At 39.2% G+C, this 23,469-nt stretch overlaps 1 protein-coding gene across 3 annotated transcripts in view; it reads left to right on the top strand.

Annotated features, from left to right (window-relative positions):
* megf11 (multiple EGF-like-domains 11) overlaps positions 1-23,469 on the top strand; it is an 80,012-nt gene that overhangs the window by 2,248 nt on the left and 54,295 nt on the right. For all 3 annotated transcript variants that reach the window (XM_013910033.1, XM_005730049.1, XM_005730048.1), the window contains exons 2-5: positions 14,178-14,306; positions 17,431-17,539; positions 18,777-18,878; positions 19,259-19,359. In XM_013910033.1, the coding sequence (XP_013765487.1) occupies positions 17,439-17,539; positions 18,777-18,878; positions 19,259-19,359 (304 nt within the window). In that variant the 5' untranslated portion in view covers positions 14,178-14,306; positions 17,431-17,438. The remainder of the gene's footprint in view (positions 1-14,177; positions 14,307-17,430; positions 17,540-18,776; positions 18,879-19,258; positions 19,360-23,469) is intronic.

Below are 23,469 nucleotides of genomic sequence, written 5' to 3'. Positions count from 1 at the left end.
GATATCCAGAGTTAGGGCTGGTTAAAGCTGTGATTTTAAGCAACACTTTCCTCTAATGAGGGGTCATGGAGCCAGAAACCAAAGTAATACTCTGTTCAGCTTCAGTGGTTTCAGCTCTCAGTGGAGCCATGGACGACATTTGCCGCTCAGACACCGTAAATTCTGATGTTGTTTACTGAACAGATGCATATTTGTCTTATTTTGGGGGCCCACTTAAAGGATCACTGTGTCCGGGGCACCTAAGTGCCTCGTGCATTCGGTGGAGGTCATTTTTTTGCAGGCATTTTACAGTCTAGTAAACCCTTTCAACTGGAAATCCCGATGTTTGGCTCAATCAATATGTTTAATTAGGGCTGATTAATGAAAGCAGATAGCTGTGGAAGGCTGACCAATTTCTCTCATCTCAAGAAAAAAGAAAAAATTCATTCCATGGTGGTAATGTGATTTTTATGTAGCAACTCACAGTATTCATTAAACTGAAATTGAAGGCATTAAGTGTACATGTATAGTTTACATTTCCGTTTCTATAGATGACCTAACAATTTTTTTCAGTAACTACATTTAAGATTTGACCAGCTGGGGGTTGAAACTCACACAGGCTCAATATAATCTCTTAAACACATGTGAATTAAGGGATTTGAAAACACTGCTTCGTGCATATGTTTAGAAATAGTTTTCCCCGCAGGCGTAGACATAGACTGTTGGCAGTGTGAAATCTCTCCATTAGTGTATTTGCAGAACTACAACTGCTGTGTACTGTTTGGGGGTTGGGTCTGGTTCAAAAGGGCAAATCCTAAAAAGTCGTCTCAGTCTTATAAATCTGACACTGATTTTGAAAACTGCATGTGGACACCTCAGCGTAGTGCTGTGTTTCAGGGCTTAGTTTCTTTTCGAATTTGCTGTAATGAACACTGTTTTCTGTCAGTCCCTCAGAAGTAACAGCTAGTATGACCTTTATTCTGCAAATTAAGCCGTTTTTGCTTTGCAATGACTGATAGATCTTATTATTTCAGCAAAAGTGCATTGAGCATTGAGCAAATACCCTGGAGCCATAGCAACTGCATTAACAAAAGTTAATGAAATATATGGAGGCAGGACCTAGACTTTGCTTTACTTTTGAAAGCTGTGGCATTTACATTTTGCGCTGAGTAGAGGGAGTGAAAACGGTTTATCCCTCAGCGTACACCCACAACCTACCTCGTCTGTAGACATAAATTTGCAGTAGCCAATATTGTAGCGTTACCAGTAAAAATAGACACGTTTGTTACAGGTGATTTTATTTATTTATTTATTTTTTTGTTCATGAGCATTTGGCTTTTCGTGTAAGTGGGGATTATAAGGAAAAGTCACAGTTGTGCATGTTGTGCATCACAAAAAAGTTACATAAGTGCAAAGTGATGCAAAATTTTAAAGGCCAATAAAACGTCGTCGCTAGCTGGCATTAAAAAATAAAAAGACATCTGCAATTTAGATTGAGCTACAATTCCACATTAGGTTTCCCAAGGGTCTGGTCATGTCTGCATCTGATTATCCTTGCATACATTTAATTAATAATTCGACAATGCATGGCATTGATGCCGGTCAGCCAGCATTCTGCAGGGGAATAGATTGGCTCTGCTTGATATCCAGCCACAGCCTCTTAGCGAGGAACAAGGAAACGATGAGCTCAGGCAGATTTCAGATACACGAGCTTGTGCGGAGCTGCGTTAATCCTCCCTCCCTCAGGTGCAGTCTTGGGGAGGAACGCCGTGGACTACAGCTCACCACAGATAGTTGGCCAAGCTCTGATTAATGCACTCATCAGTTCTTTTCTTGTTGGTTTTAATGACAAGTATGTCCCTTGCGGGAATTTGGTGACTTTTTACAAATACTGCTGATGCATCTGCTTGGATCTGCCGCTTTTCCCTTCCCCGTATTGTGTAGAGAGCCCTGGTAGAACGCCCAAGTTTTTTGACATGACTAGGCTGTCAGTTACAGTGCAAGAGACCACATGACATATTTTCTACCACGAGATACAGGATACATGAGCTGAGGAAATGAACAGTGATAATATCTCAGCATGTTGGGATGTGTTGTGCTTTGCTGATAAGGCTATTATTCATTATTATGCCTTAGACAGCAGAAATCCACTCTCCATCTCAGGCATATGCTTTTCACACATAGTTTACTTACTGCTTACTAATTACTTTGGAGTTAAAAATGATTTAATCGCTTATGTGGACTGTAAAGAAGCCACAGATATTCACTAAGCTAATCTTTCCTTCTGAGAGCTCAGGCTGTTGAGCAGAAGTAGAAAAGTGAATTATTGGCTTGTCAGAAACATGATGAAATTTAATATTTAATTTGACAGCATCAAAAAGGTACCGATAGGCACTAAGAATGTTTTAAAATGAGTTAGAATAGATGTGATAGATTTCACAGAAGTCCCCAGAAATCTTAAGGAGAAGATGATTCATAACTGTGGTCAAAGACTAAGGCAGTTTGTAGCGCCTGCTAAACAGAAAATCCTAACAACAGCCATTCATCTTAAAAAGGGCTTTAAAAACTTAAATGTTCCCCAGCATATTTAATGTTGTGATTTTTGCATTGTTTCCTCAACCAAACAAATCGGGTCTGAGTCACAAATTTGACAAACAACCACAATTTATCACTCACATCAAAGAATTGTAGTGTTGTGTCTCAGTAGGCAGAGTGAAATGGAAATTATTATTCACGTTTTATATTGTGCAGTAATTCAGCAACATGATCAATGGCTTATGATCATCATCCTGACAAATGCAGACAGAGTTGTGGTCATGCCACATTTAGCTGCCCTTATGTGATTGATGATTAAAGCAGACAAATGATTCACTGTGCTCAACTGTCCATTAGTAGTATGATGCCTATTAGAGGGTGATATTTTGCCTCTGGCACCTTTCACACAGGGACCTCGTCACACTATTTTTTTTTCTCTGTCTGTTGACAGGGATGTGCGTCAGAGTGTATGTTTCTGAATAAGTAAATATAAGCTTATTTTTTTATTTAAAAACCAAAAAAATATGTAAATGTATGACACCTGACATACAACATATTGCTGTCACATCACTGCCACATGCTGTGCACCGTCGTAGCAAATGTTTTAGCTGCATCTCCTCTCGGCTTGTCTGATCAGTTCCAGTGAGAATACTTTGGAGCCTTTCCAATGTCTAGTGATGGATCTTTGTGTTATCAGTGAGACGCTTTGAGCCCTGTAACATAAAGCCCCAGCGCTTATTCAGCACCGCGTACCTTGCCTGTGATCAATGGCCAGCAGTCAGGACACTGAATGGAGCACAGATTGAACCACATCTGGGATTTGGATGCTGAATAACAGCCCACTCAACAGGGGTGACTCATGAATAATGCACCAGCCAGCTGAGTGTCCCATCTCCTTTGGCCCCTTACTGGTGATGCTTTTGCACTCAGACCTGTCCAGGGAGCAGAAGGTCAGTGCACAAACACTTGGCACCCCTAGCACCAGCATCAGGCATCCCTGCCCACCGCAACCATGTTATAATGGAAAGCATAATGGAATAGAGGCTGAAAGAAGCACGTAAGGGAGATGTGGCTTCCATTTACAACAATGATCATTTTTTATTAGGTTTTTATAGATTTTAGGAGCATTTTTATATACAACACAAAGCGGTCTGGGTTGAGATGGCACGGAAAACTGCAATTTAACAACCTTATGTTGTTTTTATTTCACTCAGGTCATGGAGACAGGCTATTTTCCTTGACAGATGTCATAAATTAAAAATGAACAGGTTTGCAGTTCATAAAACAGTAAGTATATGTTGCTATATTGTTTTGCAACCTGTGCACTATTTCTACATTTCACTGCACTATGATATTTACAGACTTTAGTGACAGACCGATTAATTGGTTGGCCTATGAATGCGGACACATCTGCATTGCAGGCAGAAAAGCTCATGTTGGTTGACCACAGCTGTAATATACGACACAATTATATTGTCGAGTTCTACACCGCAGGATGAGCTTTAACAGTGCGAGCATCTCATGAATCAGATGATTTATACTGAATACATTTTAGTGCATTGTTTTCTCAGCCTAGTGGTTATATTCTGTTTCCCAGTTATTATTCAAACAAATTTCTAATGACTTTCATTGGCTTTGTGTATGCTTTGGATTTTATGGATTTGTTGCATTTTGGCTTTATTTAACTGTGTCATATGATTAAAACAGGCGTCCTCATGTGTTCATTATGCAGGCTGAACACAGCCACACAAACGCCTCTCTTTTGTTCATTTTTTTTAATGTATTCAGTCTAAGTAGGCACATTTTGCTCAAGTGGTTTCAAGGACATTTAAAAGGTCATGACGGCAAAAATTGGGCGTACATCGTGCAAATCGAGTTGATGGAGCTCTCATTTCACCAAATGGAGATCACCTGGTTTGGATCCTTTGTGCACCGGTAGCGCATTTTCAGATTTAATAATCATGATGGTAAGTCATTCTTCATTCAGTCATTGACTAGTGATCCAGAAGGTCAACGTGCTGCACTATCAGAGAGAGCACACCACTGAGAAGTAGGAGGTGTAGCTTTTAACAGAAAGAGTTGATGTTTTATTCTGATTTTTTATTTTTTGGAAAAGAAGCATTAGTTAGAGTAGGCTAACTAATGCTTCTAAGTAAGCTGGTGATTCACTCAAGTCACTCAAGTACACGCATGTAAGTCAGTTTTCAGGTACATTATTCTGACAGCAACTTTAATAATTCTGCCATTTTTTTTGATGAGCTACCATTTAGAAACTAGTGCTCGATTATCAAAATTTCAAATGCCTAAATTATTAGCACATCCACTTAAGGGACATTCCCCCTCGAAATTCATCACTTCATTTCAGTGGCTGTTCATAGCTGTTTCTCATTTCACAGCAAATCAAAGATAATAGAATTGCAAAAAAAGAAATAAAACACATTTATGCATTATTACTTATTTTTTAAGATGCTTTTACTCAAAATGTCAGGTATTGGTAAAGCGTAAGTAAATTACAGGATTATTTCAGTTACGAAACAGAAAAAAGCAACCGATTTACCCACTCAAACAAAAAATAGTCCAATAAAAAGAGCACAACTACACAATTTTAAAAATATTGTTGCAAAAAAGAGGAAGGTCATTTTTTGTCCAGATGCCATCCTTCTAAAGTCATCAAGAGTGCTTTGATGAATGATTGTTCGATAACAATTTTGAACATATCCTGCCACTCATCTCAGTTTTTTTTAAATCCTTTGTAGCTGTTACAGCCACTAAGTTGAGAAGTAATTAACTGGACTATGAGGTGTTACAGTGGTAAAGTGATGTTTGATAATTCAGCATTAATAATTTGTTCGTACCATAAGATAAAGTCACTGCAGAGCTGCTTCTTTTTAATTCGCTTGAACTCTGAGTCAATTGTTTGACAGTACATTACTTCATTGAAGTAGCCATTCGATTCTGAACTTTTGCTTGCTTGTAAGTAAAGGGTTTGAGTAGTCTCTCTACTGCATTGCATGCATCAGTATAAAACGATATGTTTTCCCAAGTGTAATGTAAAGTCCTCTGATATCTCAGAGGATTGTCTGCACAGAAAGCAAAGTGCATCCACGCGCAGTGGCTTTTCTCTTCCTTGCTCCCCGCGTCTGCTTCACACACCACTTACCCTGCGACATTTGGGACGAGTTTCTCACTGCTTGGCTTCTCACATCTTGGACACTGACACAAAATAAATGAAGACACAAAGAAGACACAAGGTTCAGAGTTGGAAGGGGTTGGTGGCTGAGGTGTGAAACTATTGGGGTGTAAAATTGCCCTGGCAGCCGCACTGTTGTTTCAGCATTTCATGGTGAGCTGCTCAGCTAGACTTTACTTGACTTTTCTGCCTCCTTCGATCCACCTCCTTTTATTTGTGTTTCTGTCCACACTATACCTTTGCTTAATTTGTCCACAGCACTGTAGCTGTACAACTAAAATACAGAAATGAACACATGGCTTGGCTGGGCCGCCAGGCAGAGAGCAGCTGAATATTACAGTGGTTCAGTTTTGTTCTCCACTGGAGAATGATCCTGGTGAGAGAGCAGACGGTTCAACAGGCTAATATTCACACATTAATTTGCCCAAAGATGTCCAACTGTTCTCCAATAGATCTCATTACGTGCAATCAGTCACAGGCTGGCTAATTGTCTGTGTGGTGTAGGAAAGCTTTACTGGTGCATATAGGAATGACTGGTGCTTCCTCCTGGTGGCGGCAGGAGGCCATGCCCAGGCTGTGAAGAGAGAACAGACGTGGTGCAGAGGGCACTGCAAAACATTTGGCTGTCAGTATGATGCCTAGGGTTTGTTATTAAAAGCATAGGGCGAAACACAGAAACTATTCTGAGCAGCAGGCAGAGCTATGTGACATCAGGCACATTGTTATTTTGCTTCATTAAGTGATGTTGTTTCACTAATTAGTTTTCTTGCCTAAAGCTTGTAATTGGTGACATGTTTACGACTGTATGTGCCATGCCTGTTATGTGAGGAACCCAAACATGATTAATTACCCAAAAAAAAAAAAGTTTGACATTAGAATAAGCACAAGAAAAACGACGTTGTAATTGCTATACGCTGTACTCCATTATCTATATTAGTGCAGTGCCTGCTGTCAGAGACATTTTAGCGTCAGCAGAGGCAGATGTCATAATCAGTGGAGATTTATTTAGAAACTGTGTTATCCGAATTGAGGACATCATTATGAAGAATGTCACATCATCTGTGCGGTCACAAATCAAGCAAAAGACCCTACGATGCAATCACATTGTCGCATCATGCCATACATTTGCATGTGACAATTATGCTTAGTATCAGAGGCGACGTGATGACTCTAACCTTCTAGAAGCTGTCCCCGCCACTCAGCAGCTATCCCTGTAATGCCTTCAAGCAATCTTTTACAAGACTAAGCCACCCAAGTCTCCCAATTTAGTGAGGCTAGAGCCATAACTGCAATAGATGGGTCAATGAGATATAAAAAACCTCATATATAATCACCAGTCAAATTTTTTTCAGCAGGTTCTATTATTACTATGCATGCAGAGTTTCACGGCATTACTGCCTCATTTACAGCCCAACATAAGGTGCCAAAATGATCATCCAAGCAGAGCAAAGCATTAAGCCTATAAAAAAATAGTTCATTTACCCATATCTTTACTATAATAAATAGACACACCTGCCACCACACAGCTAAAACGATCCTCAACCTCATCTGTGTGTGTTTTCATTATAAGGCAGGTGATTGGCTCTTTGTAGGGAGCAGTGGAAAGCCGCTGTCTCCCATAGATTTCTTATTCACGGGCCTTTAAGTGCTACGTCTACCTAAAAATCCGGAGAACAGGAGCACATAGCCAAAATCAAAGCACTTATCAAAAAACGGTCCCTAAACTCAGCAATGTACTTGCTTTGGTTTCTAGCAATACAGCCAGCAAATCGATGAATAGAGAGTCCTCGATCTGATAGTCACCAGTGCTTTGCTCAGTGGTGCAGTGGTTAGCACTGTCTCATAGCTAAGAAGGTTTTGGGCAAAAACCTGCGCACTGGGTTGTGCAGTGTCAGCCTTCTACAGCCTTCAGGTATCTTTGCATCAGCAAAGTTAGATATCACACTCATTGGAAGTTTATTCCAACTAACCATGTTATCTGAACTGTGACATTGTTATGAGGCCACAGAGGAGTGTGGCATAATCTGTGCGGTCACATATCAACCATAATGGCCTATTCCCACTGAACGCATCATTTGTCACATAAAATTATGGGCAAATTTAAACCTGCTGGAGCCAGCGAGACCCTCCCTGCATTCATCCTCTATGGAAGTGGGGTCCACTTTCAGGAGCATGTTTGTGAATAGTTCAAACTTGTGTCACCTGTGACATCATGCGTCAGGTCAGAGGTGGCTAAACCCTAAGGTCAGACCACAGCTCATCTACATGACCTCAAGCTCTTGCAGTGCTCCTACTCCTGCTCCCAGCAGTACACCCGCTAAATATGATGTAGATCATTTGGTGAAATATGTGAAGGACAGACAGACAGGGGTTTCTTGATTTATTAGTGAGATGTGATGATTATGTTTACTCACATTAGTTTCACATTTTCTGCTCTTTCTTTGAACCACTTCTGAACAGATGGCTGGAGTGACTGTGCTGCTCTCCTCCCTTGTGAGTCTGATTTTAGATTCATAAAGCCAACGTTAGACTAGATTAGTTTCTCTGATGTCTATAAAGCAATTTCTCATTATTGCCCGTGGTTGAAAGTGGGATGGGAGTACACAGGACAGTGTTTGTCTGCTCCGACAGGCTGCGAAAAATCTTTGTGCCCAGAGTAAAAGAAATAAAAGTATGAGGACAGGCTCCCTCCAACGGGCTGAGTCTGGTGTTGGCATGCCCTGCGGTAAGGCAAGGTTATTCAGATGAAAGATGGTGTTGAGATTAGTGAGCCCTGCCTGAGCGCATGGACGTCCAGCATTCCGCACTGCGTGATTTATGAGAACCATGATATCAGCAGTCGCCACATGAATAAACCATGTGGGCAGAATTAAGCTTCTGTTAAACGACGCACAGCATTTTCCCAGGTGCTTCACCAGCCAAAGTGAAATCACATTCGTGGATGTTGTCGTTGCTACATGAGACTTTAAAAGCAGAGGATGTTTTAATTTTTCCTCTCTCTTTCCCAGTAATTCCCATGGCTTCGGCAACACTGCTAGGTAATTGTTTTGAGCTTATTAATAGTTTGTAGAGCCCCTTGGCATGAAGGCTTGACGTAAGGCAACGTAACTAAGCTCTCATTATCTATTCAATACCAGAATAAATGCATATATTGATATATTTAAACTGTCCTCCTGCGGCTAATGGTTCTTTCATTACAGTCATTTAGCGTGTCAGATACTTACCCCAAGATGAGCTCTTCAGATTGTGTGTTTTCTATAGGCTAAAATATTTGCTGCCATACAATTGAATTTCTCAGCTTGAATAACTGCATTAAAATTCGGAATTCAAATCACTTGATTGGACTTTTCTGATCAAAAATATGGAACAAAAACAAGTTTCAACCATAACAAACACTAACAAGTTGAAAATGAAAGTTTAACAGTCCAATTAAATAATTAATAGCAATTAATGTAATTACTGAAAATCGTTAAACTGGAGAAGCTACTTTGCACATAACAATTTTTAATCATTTTTTTAAAACTAAAACAATAACACAAGCAACATCACGTTGGGGTTGAAAATCACATATTTAAGAGAAGAACTGCACTGCAAACCCAGGATGTCAAGTCTGCAAGATGTGGGAGGGGTAGTAGTAAATGCCAGCAGTAAAGGGAAGGGCTTTTGATCCATACTAAGGAGTATATGTATAGTTATCCTCACTTATCGCTCTTTCTCCCAACCTGTTGTGCTTTGTGGAAGCACAAATATACTACAGTACCTCTTTAAACTTAGGCTGAAATAATGTTTGGACAGATAATTTGTTATTTTCCTTATCTACGTGTGGATTTGAAATAATAAAAAAAGTCTGAAATAAAGTGAGAAACAAAAAACTCATTTGAGGACGCGAATCAGGCTAATCTCAATAAGACTGATTGTGCCAATTTTTAAGATAAAGTCCGCTGAAAATAAAATGGCTGCTTTTGTCTATCTTTTGTTTTTTAAATACACTACTTCGCCAGAGGCACAATGTATAGTGAGGTGCTGCGGCAGCAAGAAGCAGCAGTTTTTCGTGGGAAACTACATACATATTAATGCATATTAATAATAGGAATATTGCGCGTCTGTCTTCCTGTCCATCTTCACTCACTGATTGAAAAATCTTATTCAAATGCCTATAGCTAAAGCAGGGGGAACTATTCTTTTCTGGCCTGTATAAAATAATCTGAACACAGTATGCCCTCTGTCCTCAGAAATGAGTTGAACTGCTAATGTCCATAACCATAACTAAGCAGTATTATGGCGAGTATCCAGCCTGAGATTGAGAGATTGTGAAATTAATCCTTGGCTGGATCATGTCAAGCTGGCATTCCTAATCACTGAAGTGTAATAAATAGAGAAGTACCCTAGAGAGAGAGATCAGGTATAAGGCATTGCTGCCTTGGCTCCACTTCATCCTGTCAGCATTACTGAGATTCCCATAAATGCAGCGACAAACACTCTCTCGGGCTTTATGACTTCAGTACTCTTGCCATGCTAGTGCATGCACTTAGTCTCTTTAAAGTGATTTGTGTATTGAGAGGAACAGAACAAGTAATGTGAAGCAACAAAAAAACCAAAAACCCCCCAAAAAATACGTAAGTAAAAATACAAAAATGTAAAAATCACCAGCATTCAAACGTGCAATCAAGTCACTCCTGTTATTAGGAAACTATTCTTAAACATAAGCACTCATTATGTTGGTCCTGTTGGAAGCAAACTGTTATTATACTAATATTATTTGATATTATTAATAGGTATATGATACGGGAAACAGTATTTTAGTCTCATGATTTAAAGCGGAGGCAAGTTTGAAATAAAAAACTGTTAAATCTATAGCAATTTAGGTCACAGACAAAAAATATGTAGAAAACATAAAGATGTCACAAATTTAGTCAGCAAAGTAACTACTACCTGTAGCACTTTATATATTTATAATGTCACACTCTGATGCCAATCATAGTCTTAATAATATATCTGTATTTATAAATAGCACACTAAGGATGAGTAATGCTATATAAATGATGAATTAAGCACTTACTAATACCTTAATAATGCTTAATAGTGTGACATTATTATAACGTGCTACCAAAAGTATTTATAATAATTTAACTTTGAATATAATTGATTATAAAGTAGCAAATGCTCAAAAATAAAGCACCAGTACCCTCAGATTATAGTTACTATTGGTTCTCATTAGAACACTCATAAAGCTTTGAAATATACATACAAATATACAACTCATAAGCAGAATTTAGAACCTAGTTTTTGTAGTTTTGTTGTACCTGCAGAGAAACCATCTCTTTCTGGCCTCTTAACACTCAGGTATTTGGCTGAAACCAGGGGAACCAGAGCGTACAGTGTGCCACACTGTGGCCTCTGTAATGAGGCCTGACTCCTAATGACTCACAGCCCCCAGCAAGAGATAGAGGTGGCCAGCAGTGGGGCTTATCTCATTGGCACTCTGTGCTGCGTGGTTACTGCTGTAACCTTTAGATCACTTCAGATTAGGCTGCTGCGGGAATCCTTCAGTAGTTATTACAAAACAGATTGAGCGGCTGGAAGAATTCTCATAAAAGTTGTATACGAGCCCTCCGCTTGAAGTTGTGATAATAGGCTGATTGTGCAAAGACATGTTACAGGCTGAAGCTCGTGACTGATCGGCATTCTCTAACGCTGCCTCAGATAAGGCTGCGATGCCATTGTTTTTGTTGACTGCTTTTGATTATGTAAATTCACACAAGCTAGCGGAAACAGAGCATTGTGATAAATTTAGCACTAAGAAGGTCCTGAAAGCGGCAGGGGGTCCACAGAGTGGAGGTGAGCTAACTTGTGCTAGTCAGTCATGCCTGCTGAGCATCATTCATGGAAGAGTGCAGGAGTTGGTCAGCCAGGGGACAGGGTGGTTAATTGCACTGCACTTTAATAAGTCACACACTGAAGACACATGGCTTTAATCACGCAGACGTCCCCGCTGATAGGCAGTGCAAGGGACAAAGGTGGCTCCGTCTCATCGGACTTAATGTTTCTGCAGGCAGGTGTCCGATGTAAACTGCGGGTGTTCCTGTCAAGATTCAGAAGTCCATATAATCACGTACACACACCTTCACTATACTCTGCCGCTTGTTCTTTGCACTCGTCTAACCTCGGTACCTAAATGATGTTGCTATTTCAGCTGTTTTTTCACTGGGAGCAGCACAGCGGTGGGAAGGTTTCATTGTCACAGTAATCAAAGTGGTGACGAGCAGAAGTGAAATACATTTAGGTTGAGTGAGGTCTCTGGAGAGCATTTTGTTGGTGTAAACACTTTTCTCGTCAAAAAAGAGGGAATCTATTTTCAGGGATTTGAGCAGATACAGTGCGAAGTCATACAGGAGAGCCCCGAGTGATAACTGTCATATTCATCCAGCTTGTCTTTTATTCAGTGCTCTCTGTACGGAGAATCAGCAATGAAGAGAAGTTATTCAACATTAATTAAAGGGCGTGTTGCTTGCCCCCAACAATGCATTCTAATGTTAAAATCCATGTTAAGGGAAATAGCAAACATGTGATTAGGCATTGCAAAATGTTAACTAGGTCTTTGTCCTTGACATTCACATTTTTAATGTCACTAAGCTGTTCCTGACGCATTCTGCGCTGCACACATATATCTCACTGGAGGTAGATTTTGTCCAAATCTAACAGGATTTGCTAGGATTTGGAATTAAATCTCCACGTAGGGTTTGATTTCCAATCAAAATTGGCCACTGCATTTTGTTCTGCCTTTGATGGTTTAAAAAAAAACAAAAAACGATCTCACTTCAGTCATTTTTTTTTTTTTGCTGCAAAATGAGACTGTTATTTTAAATGTTGCCATAAGAGACAGTCAGCCTGATATCAGTCTGACAGCAACCAAATGGGATCAAGTTGGCTATTACATCCAATCTGTTTTTGATAATACAGCATGTAATTGTGATAAATCATCGAAAATCACACATCTGTTGTTTACATAGATGGAAACTCACAATTAACAGAAATGTACATTTAACTGTTACATTTGTGCACAGCAGCCTTCCTGTCCTATAGAAATATAACCGGACTACAACCAGTCCCTACAGCCGAGTCCCCTCAAGTTGGCTCATTGACAAAGACTCATTCAAACTGATGGCAACATGTTGGCTATCTGTCACCTTTTTTAAATTAGAGATTAGTGATTATTTGCAAACCTTCAACAACGTCTCTGAGTGTGACTGCAGTCATCCCAAGTGAGACTGTGACTGTTTGGAGAAAGTTTGCCTCCTCTTAGCCGACCTTGTGATCAATAGTGTGCAACACCATCAACAGTTTGGTGAAAAAATTCAAAACAATCACAAAGTAGCCGCGGAGTTTTCTTTTTTGTTCCTTTTATTGTAGATGTAAGATTTCCATCCTATTTTTTACTTGCGTGACTGACCCATTAGCTTGCTCTGAATATAGGCATAGCTTTGTCAAGCTAAGTGCACCCAGCTAATTTAATGAAAGCTTAGTCAAGCCGGCTTGTTCTTAACATTCCCACAGTATTTTAATTTATTTAATAAAATATCAATATTTGGTGTCTCTGTATCAACATAATATCCATAGACAAAATATTGCAATACTATGCTGTATTGATTATTTTTCCCCACAAACCTAATAATTACGGTGATAATTTTAAACCCAATCAAGTCAAGCATTCTCTTGATGCTTGTTGTAATAACAGTGGGAGTGCATTGTTTTGTATTTGTTGACCGGCTGTATAATTGTGCTGCAGATTTAAAATTGCTTCAGACTAGCATAGTCTGACTTAATGTTCAGCAGACGTAATAAGGGGACCTACAGTAATTCTTTAGTCTTCCCTCTCATCGCCGGGCCTTGGAAACTATTTACATGAATAAGAAATGATGTTAAAGTATTTATTAAGCCTTTATTTTGTTGTGGCTGTGTTTGCATCTTAATTTAGAATTCATAGCAAATGAAGGACGAAAAAATCTCAAACCTACACTCTGACCTCCCAGCGAAAGCCATGTAATGAGAAAAATGATAAACACATGAATGTTCTCCAAATTATTGCAATAAACCTTGTGTAGGCTTTGTTAATGATCACAGTTAATGTGATCTTGTCACATTGTGGACAAACCACTCACAGAGTTTGAAACGTGAAGAGAGTTCATTGTATTAGCCCCTCTTGAGTTAATGCAGGCTTTTATTCCTGTGGGTAAGTTAGTGTGGATGTGGATACCAGGTAGGTGGAAATGAGAACCGTGTGCTCGAATGTGGAGGCTGCGCAGCGTAAACTGGCCTTTCAAGAGCAGCTTTTGTTGAACTATATGCCTGTTGAGACTCTTGATCCCATAAGAAATTTATGAGTTTGTGTGCGTGCGTCCATGTGAGAGCGAGCAAGGAAGCATGTGTCTTCTGTGTGTCATCATAAGCTCATTATTTTTCTTCTCTCCCACAGATCTGCGACCTGTCATCACCTCACCCAGCAAGTGTATGTGTGCGCACTGGCACTTCTGTGTTTTTTCTGCTTCCAGAGCCTGCTCAGCAGCCACCGAAAACACCCAGTGACCACAGGCTGCAAGATTAGGTGAGCTTTAGGCCACACGCCTCTGGCTATTAGATCTGTCACTGTCTCCTCATTTGAGGGCACTGTGGCACTTAATTTGCTTGCAGACCACACTCTAAAGCTTACTAATAGTCATTGATTTGTTTAATCTTGCCACATATTTAGGATAATCCCAATTTTATTACCTCTTAACCCCCTTTCAGACTAGTGATTGAGAACAATAAAAAAAAATAAAAAAAATATTGAGCTTGTCCACAGTCATTCAGATTAAATGGCAGAGGAAGATGGTCTAATCAAAGAAACAGTAAAAGCTTTCTGGGTCATCAACCAGTGTCCCTGTAGTAGCGTATAACCCGACTGTTTCAGAGCAGCGCTTGAATATGAGAGCAGCTGTAGCCCATAACACATGTGTATCTTGATTAATCATCCTGTTAAGGAAATGAACATGGCTTTAACCTCTGCCTGTTCAGATGAACTGCTGCTCAGAGGAAGTGGAGCTATGATTGATTTTCTTTCACATGTGAGTGAACTACATGCATCTATCAATGCAGAAGATTAGCTGAACATGTGAATTTGTGTGTTATTGGATACAGTCACTCTGAAGTATTGAACACATCCCCATAATACGGCAAACCACATGCAGAGCACACGCAGCCCACACATGGATGTATCACTACATGTTGAGTTCTACAAAGACGCATCATGTTGAATTTATTACAATTCATTATTTTTGCTCAAAATGCCACGCTGTAACATTTCTGTGTACTTCATATTTGTGTATTTTATTACTACTGTGCAAAACTGAAATTTGCTGTGTTAGTCATGCACGTGTTATACCTGGACTTCTATACCTAATCTGTCATTGTCACTTTTGTTGATGATATGTGCTGTTCTTCTGCCTAATGAAAAATCCTGATTGGGTAAACAGCCTGTCTGTCTCTGTCACTGGGTGGTTTCATTTCTGTAGATATTAGAGCCATAGATAACTTAGCCCAATATTCTGCTTGAGCCACATTTAAATATTTTATTATGATCTTCTATTTGCACCAATTGTAATGGTTGATCTTGATTATGTAAATTTATTTTGTGATTTAGGATGTTATACTCCATTAATTCGTCTGGCTGCTGTGAATCTGTTCTGTTTAGGCAGATGTAGTAGATTGGTGGGCCAGCATATGCATCTTAGAAGGTCATCAAGGACATGGAGCAATAGTTTTCTGACTGTCGCAGTTTACCAACAAAGCTATGCAAAGCAGAGGGTCTGCACATGGAAATTAGCCCAAGGCTATAATCTGGCATATTTACATTTGTTAAAATGTTCATTAATATGTATTGCCCCTCTTTCTAAAAAAAAAAAATATATATATATATATATATAACCAGAATTCCATTTTCTTATGTGTGGAATAAAAAGTTTTTTTTTTCTGTTTTTGTTTCTGAATGGCATGCAAGCTGCCTCCTAGAAAACACAAGTGAGACACTTTACGTCTATACAGAAGGTCCAAAGGTTGCTGCTACAGTAGGTGTCCATTGAACACACAGTGTTTTCAAGGTGAAAACTACTTAAATAAAATAGTTTGGTGTGTTTTTTATGGGAAATAAGCTAAGAAAATGCACCACTATATGGGGACTATAGCCAACGGCTGGTCAGCTTAGCTTAGCACAGTTGAGTCTTACTCTATGGCAGAGTTACCACTAAAGGGTTTGAAAAAATAATGATATTTAAAAATTTAGGTTTCGTGTCCTTTTAAGTACCTCAGAGGACAAAGTGCTATGGTGTATTTGAGAGTTAAATAGTCCACTTAAGTCAAACTTCAAGTCCCACAAAACAATAGTATCCCAGATATATTGTATATTTAGTCAATAGCCATATCCATGGTAACCATCCATATGCAGTAGAGATTCACCAGTTGTACGTTTTTGATTGAAATTTCTGATTTATTTTTTTTTTTTACATGCTTATACTGACTTTTTGCCAATTGCAATTTTTTTTCTAAGAATGACAAATGAGAGCATATACAAACAAACAAAAAAACGACTTTTCTTCAGTGTAAAATATTATTCACATAATAAAATAAATTATTAAACTTTACATTTTCCCCAAAACTACAGAAAGAAACAGAATCTTCTCTCCTTTAAACAATTTCCAAAACAATTCTCTGCTACTGAAAAAAGGTATAAATAATTAAGTCAACGTGAGTTGCTGTGCACGAATATTCACCTGATATATTTTTTACCTCAAACAAAAGCAGGTGCAACAAGTTTGTATAACAAAACAAATTGCACTTACATATTTTTCCAATTTGTTTAAATTCACCAGACACCAACCCTTTTTTCTTTTTTTTCATCCATCATTTTCCTCATAACTTCTTTGATCATTTTGCTAATACCGAGGCTGCTGACTTGCAGCTGCCTCTGAGCTCTTTCCCTTTGTTAGCTATGTCCATGTTAATCTGGGTGAGGGTGATTTAAGTGTCTGATTAGGTTGTTTGATATAAAAACTTTTTCACAGTTATCCCCCATGGTTTACTTTGGGGAACTTTGTGTCGCCACTCATGCATCTCTAATGTCTACCATTATAAAACAAGAGTCCCAAAAAGTGAGGACACTTACAAATAGAAAGGTCTGAACAGCTGTGATCGAGCTCAACATTAAACCTGGTGTCATTGTCCAAAAACCTACAGACCAACTGCACAGCCTATTGCTAACCTTTTGATTCCCAACCTCTAAATACTGTTATTTTTTTATGCTTATATTGTACCCTTGATTATTCCACCTGAGATAACTGCTAGACAATCACAATACTGGAGTATTCAGAGTATTGATGAATCAATTGGAGAGTTTACGCTTGTGTTTGTCATCAAAAGCATTTGAACCTGGAAATTGCAATTACATCAGCCTTACCGAACAAACTGGCACAATATAATACAAACAAGTTTATTAATCCCACTAGGGGCAATTAGCTTCAAGCAGCTTGTTATACACAAAACACATTAACATACAAACAAGCAAATGAAGCTTAATGTGATAAACCTCTCAGGAATAAAATAAGCCAGTTTTTAAAAGGTCAAACTATTCCTTTAAATGTAATGAAATTATCATCTTCCACCCAACTGTCTACATTTTCTCCTTGTTTCCTTCTTAGAGTGAAGGATGGGGTCATCAGTTCCTCTGCTGGCCTCGCTCCTTGCGCTCACCACCAGTGCGTTGAGTCTCAACCCAGATGACCCCAATGTCTGCAGCCACTGGGAGAGGTAAGCACATTCCCTTGTATTTAATCGTCTGAAAACGCTGATTCGTATGAGTGACGTTGTCACTTCTGAAACTTTTTCAGTATATCTTCTCTTAACCAAAGTTCTGATCTGTTGTCAAAGTCCATACAGCAGTATTGATCTCACAGCGGCTCAAGTTGCCAAGCTCGGAGAGATGGGAGGTGCTGCTGCTTCAAATGAAATACACAGGCAGATTGATCAGTGTACTCTCATCCCAATCAATCGCGAATGCCACAGAGCCTGAATAATTATTAGCTTTGCTGGGCAGTGTCACTTATGAGAAATAAGCAGGAATAATTTCTGTCTGTGGCGCAAAGGGGAGGAAAGAAAGCTGTGAAGATATATTATCTGGATTATTGCCTGACCAAGGTGAGGGTACTTTGTGGTTCCACCTTGTTGGCATCGAAATGGATTCCCTAAGTGGGCAGTATGGTTATGGCTTTTAGGTCCTCCAATATCCGCAGACCATATATCATAAATATCAACTTTTTTTTAGCGTTTTCATACCCTTTATTTTAAAGTCAAAGCTTCACTATGCAGGAAAACGACACTGTGTTGAAAATGGCATCAGGGACTTTCTGATTCTTAATAATTAGCATTTTATTGCTATAGCTGGTAAAACCTGACCCAGTTTAATAGGGTTAGGGTAGGGTTAGGTCTAAGTGATTTAAAAAATGATTTTTTTGTGATGATTCACAAAAAAGAAAAATAAACAAAGTTTGGCTGCTCAAATATTTAAAATGTTTGACTTCCCTCTAATATTTTTTAAATAATGCCACCTTTCACCATTTTTTTCTAAAATTGTTATTTAAGTCAAACCATGTAAAAAATTCAAAGGGTAAATTTCTCCTAGGTAGAGCTTATTACAACACTCAGACATTTAATAGATGACAAGAAGCCGAGACTAATGGCTGCTTTTCTTTGTGCCTGTGGCAGGGACTGAAAGCCAAAATTATTGGAGACTATAGGACCGGCATTTCAAGATTTTAACAGGCGCTTGTTTACATTTAAGATCTTAAACAGAAACCATGCTGAAAATTCTAGGAGTCAAATAAATGTAAAAAGTAAAGAGCACAGCATCCGAATCTAAAATTTAGAGGAGAATACATTTTAAATCTCTACCACAATTTAAAGGGGTAGAAATAATAAGCCAGAGTACAAGAAAGTATGGTACAGTCCTTTTTTCTGCAACTGGTGTCCTTAAACATTTGTCTTTCAGCTATGCTGTGACTGTCCAGGAATCCTATGCTCACCCATTCGACCAGATCTATTACACTAGATGCACAGACATCCTCAACTGGTTTAAATGCACAAAACACAGGTGAGTTTGTAGGTCTCAGAATTTGTTTCCTTATTATATTTTACTTGTTTTTTTGTTTTTGTTTTAAGTAGCACGACCTTTACTGTACCCCCAGAGGATGCCAGTGACTGTAATTGTGTTGTTTTGAAGACGTTATGTTTTAATTGCTTCATCAAGGTTGATAGCTCCATCAACTAAATGAGTAAACAGAGACCTCCTACAAGCGGATTTTTATTTGGGGGTAAAATTCCACTTAAGAATGATTTTTCTGTGCGTACTTTGATAAAATGACAAATAATAACAAAACATTAAGTTACTGTTTCGAGTTTGTTTGTTTCCTGTCCTTCAGAAAGGATCACTCTTTACCTCACGTAGCTGTCCCTGTGTGTCTGCTTTTTCAGGATCAGCTATAAGACAGCTTACCGGCGGGGAGTGAGGACCATGTATAGGCGCCGCTCGCAGTGTTGCCCTGGTTACTTTGAAAGCGGAGACTTGTGTGTTCGTGAGTGCACCTTTTTTTAATTCCTAAGTCTTTGCTCACGACATTTCAGGTTGTATCTGCAGGAGATTTTAAGAAAATAAAATATTAGGATTGATTTTTAGTCTGAGTGGCTTGCAAGTAAAGACGCAACTTCCATACAGGCCGCTGCTGCCCAAGTCTCCTGTCTGATCCCTCAATAGCAGTCCACTCCTGCCTTCTTTGCTAGCGTGCCACCATGTATAATATGCGGATTAAGTCAATTTAAAATGACTGAGCATGATTTAATAAGGTCACTCACTGTTTTACAACATGGTCTGCTCCCTGCTTTGCTCTTTCTGTTAGAGTAGCTTAATTGAAGTTGTATAACAATGAGAAAAATTAACGAGCCGAGAGCATACTGGTTACAGACCAAGGATGTATAGCACCCACCATAAAACCACAACAGACTTCAATAACTTAAAAGAGCAAGGGCCTTGAAAATTAGGTTGTAACAGTGCGCTTAAAACAGTCATTCACTGTCAATTCAATAGCTTCAATGTATAATTTCACTCGCACGCATTCAACTGAACACTTTTGCAAGCTGTTCACAGTATTTGTTACGCTGACCTCACTGAATATTTCATTTGCCTTAAAAAAGAATTTAATTAAAATTGGTCTTCAATAATAGTTTTCATCATCTTTTGCAACATAAGCTAGCTTCTGATATAGTAACCCCACCGTGTGCTCTTTGACCACAGCTGAGCTTGTCCTTGTCTAAGCTTTCCTAGCCTCGGGGTAACAGCTCCCCAGGAAGTCAGCCAACAAAGAGTGAGACCCCGTGTGATTATATGGGAGTCTGGAGAAGTGAGGAGCAGACTGATCAATAATGTATTCATTAACCATTTAACTGACAACAGAGACATTTGTTCATTAATAGTCTTTTCAGGGTGTTAACAAGGTGAATCTGCTAACTGCGATGCTGCCTCTTGAATTTGGCTCGGCTTTATTTTTTTGTATAATACAGTATCAGGCCATTGCGGCCTGTGTCAGGTGAATAGAGGAGATTGAGTTGATAGGGGCCAAGAGGGCAGTTTTTGCTTTTTGCTGGCTTTGCAGACTGCTCTCTTTTAATCCTAGCACTCTCACTACTAGGATTAAGAGATTTGTACTCCCCAAGCTGTTTTGCATGCAGTGACAAAAGGGAGCATTATAGAGGAAATCGAACCAAAATTAACTCAAGTCATCTATTTCGAGACATTTTATTGTTTACTGAATGTAAAATATCCCTCCCTTGTGTATTGTTAGTTTAGTGTAGCTTTTCCCCATGAAGTCTGTTTCATTAAGAGTCAGAAAAGCTTCAAGAGGGTTTGCCTTTTAATCCTGCCTCCTTTCTTTTTTTTTTGTCATATGGCACCACATCAGCACTCACATTAGCTCCAGTGAGAGGCAGTTAATGAATTTGGGGATGTGGAGCAAGCATTACAGAAACACACAAAATGCTAATGCTTCCGACACTCTTGAAAGATGCCTTTTCTTTGTTTGTTGTTGTGTTTCGTTTTGTCTGTAAGAAGTGATTTTTATTTTTTTAACATTTTGTCAAGGCGCTCTGTGATACGCTGAACTTTGATCTGCTTTTTTCTAATTAGTGCTTGAAGTTTCCAATGAGAGGTGTTTATTATTTCTGTGACCTTTGATCTGTCGTAAGTCATTAGCTTAATATGTAACTAGTCTATGTAGAGGATGTGAGGAACTCATTTCCCACCTAATAAGCATGATTATTACAGTTGTGCAAAGGAAGCAAGATGAGCTCACTAATGACAACAGCTCGTAATATCTTCTGAGGCTGACAGGCTCTGCGGGGCTCTGAGTCTCTCTTTTCGCAAAACATTTAGGCCAGATGACTCCTGCGTGACTCTTGCCTGTCCATTTTAAAAAAGACCTTCGCTGCAGAATTAGTCGGGTTTTGATAAGTTTCACATTTTGAGCTTTCACCATCAGTAAGATGATGAGATTTGGCTCCAGAAAGGGATCGTGTGCCTTTGATTTCTTTTTCATTTTTGGCTTTGTTGCATTTTTTTAATGTTTCAAAGACAGTTTTAAAATAAATCGTCTCTGTGCTAGACAGAGGCCCGGAAAAGAAGTTATGCAGGAAGTTGTTTGATAGGTTCTGCTGGCATCTGTCTTAGAATGATTCAACCATCAGCTGCATCACCTCGTTTCAAGCGTTTTCCACTACAAAGCACTACGACTACAAGAATCATAAACACTGGCAAAAAAATGGCACTGGTAGACCCTTTTTTATTCTTTTGGTTACTGCAGGAAAGCTTTCCACAACAGGAAGGGACAGTAAAGATTTATAATATCCAACATTTTAAAAGATTGCGGTTTTCCTGGGTAAAAATATAAAATTTATTAACACTGCATGACAATCACCAATTAGCTCCATTGTTCCCCGTCCTGATAACACCTCTGCATAATGAGTTAGATTAGCCTTTTATCTAGATGAAAGACTCAATTTTCCAACAGATTCCTTAGACATGAGTTAGGCAGAGTGATTCATGAATTTCAATTAAAATGAAAGACCTACCTCCTACTTTATTATGCCATCCCTTCAGTACACCGGTTCAGATCTCAGGAGAAGGGTGCGCTTTATCCTTTCTCCCATATTCAAAACTTCATTTCCATATTTCTTTTTTTTTCTAAAGGATGTGACACATTTGCATTTCCCTGTTCTCGCTGATCAGAATTTGCTGATTGAAACTAAACGAAATCAACTCATCGTGGTGACATTGAATTCGTCTCCTCTTCTCTTTGAATACTCTGCATACTGTGGGCTCATTGATTACAGGTAGTCGATCTCACTACCTTCGTCAGCACAAATGTTGAAGCTCTTCCCCCTTTTCTTTTTGCTGGCTTACTGTAATTAGACAGTTCTCTGCCAGAGTGATGTTCAGAAAATCTGCCCTGAATTATCTTTCAATCTCTGGTTTACCATTTTTGCCGTGGGAGCATTTCTGCGATTAGCGCCAGCTTGTTGCTGTCTGGCGTTCACTCCTATTTCTCCTTTCCTGCTGCATCTTTTGAGTTGGTGGTGGAGCTTAATCGAAGCCTGACTGAATGATAATCTATAGTGGTACTGTTCAGGCCTGCAGCCAGCTCCTCCTGACCTCTGTGCCTGCAGGATGGGTGCCATAGTGTTGAACACAGGACTTATATTGTTAAGAAAAAAAACTGCTAGATGCTATCCCCTGTCCCTTTTTCACTTTTGACCACATCACAAAAAAATAAGGAACAAAGGAAGCAGAACTTGGAGTGTTGGATGAGCTCTGATCAGTTAAGGGCATGGACTGTCTGCTCTGCCGCCCTTGGATTGCGTATTATCCCTCCACAGGCCATGTAAGAGGACTGCTGATTCCCATCAGGCGGAGTTTCTCTCTCGTCGTGTTTCCTTCCTCAGATAAGAGCCTGTCTGTCTTAACCCTGTTGGCCAGATGACCTTGGCTGCCATATAGTTATTAATGCTAAGTACCTATTTTTGTCATCCTTTTCCTTCTTACTTTGAAACACTGTGGAAAAAAAAAATCCACATGGGTCACTTTATTTTCCAGCTCAAAGAAGAAAAAAAAATCCAACTCTTGTGAACACACTTGCAAGAATACTAATGCCAGCCCAATCAATTGGGCGCTGTGTTGTTCAATATGAATGATCAAGAAAACTGCATACTTAGTAAACACTGCAGTGCCTGGACCTGCTACATTAAAGCATCACTATATGACAAAGCACTGGCTGATCAAATTAGGGAGGATTTACAGCTTGTTCCGTCATGCCTCAACCTGCCGATAGCGAGTCATTGTGGAAAGTAAAGCTACATGATAAACCAAGTGTTGACCAAGGACTTTGGCTGCTAACGAATTGTTTAGCCTATTGTCAAGTAGCTGAGATGGATGTTAAATATGAGCGCCAGAGCTAAGATTCAGTCCTTTGATGGTATTCAGGAGATATTGAGTGTTCAGTTTTATGGGCCATTTTCTTTCAGCTGTTATCTTGGTGCTTTTCATTATGCTGTTTATTAGTGCTTTAATGACGGTTTACACTCTGTGTGTGTGTGTGTGTGTGTGTGTGTGTGTGTGTGTGTGTGTGTGTGTGTGTGTG

The sequence above is a fragment of the Pundamilia nyererei genome, unplaced genomic scaffold, assembly GCF_000239375.1.
Source record: "Pundamilia nyererei isolate P.nyererei 1_Seehausen unplaced genomic scaffold, PunNye1.0 scaffold00035, whole genome shotgun sequence".
Taxonomy (NCBI): domain Eukaryota; kingdom Metazoa; phylum Chordata; class Actinopteri; order Cichliformes; family Cichlidae; genus Pundamilia; species Pundamilia nyererei.
Note: the sequence above shows the minus strand (reverse complement) of the source record. Positions and strands in the feature narration are given on the sequence as shown.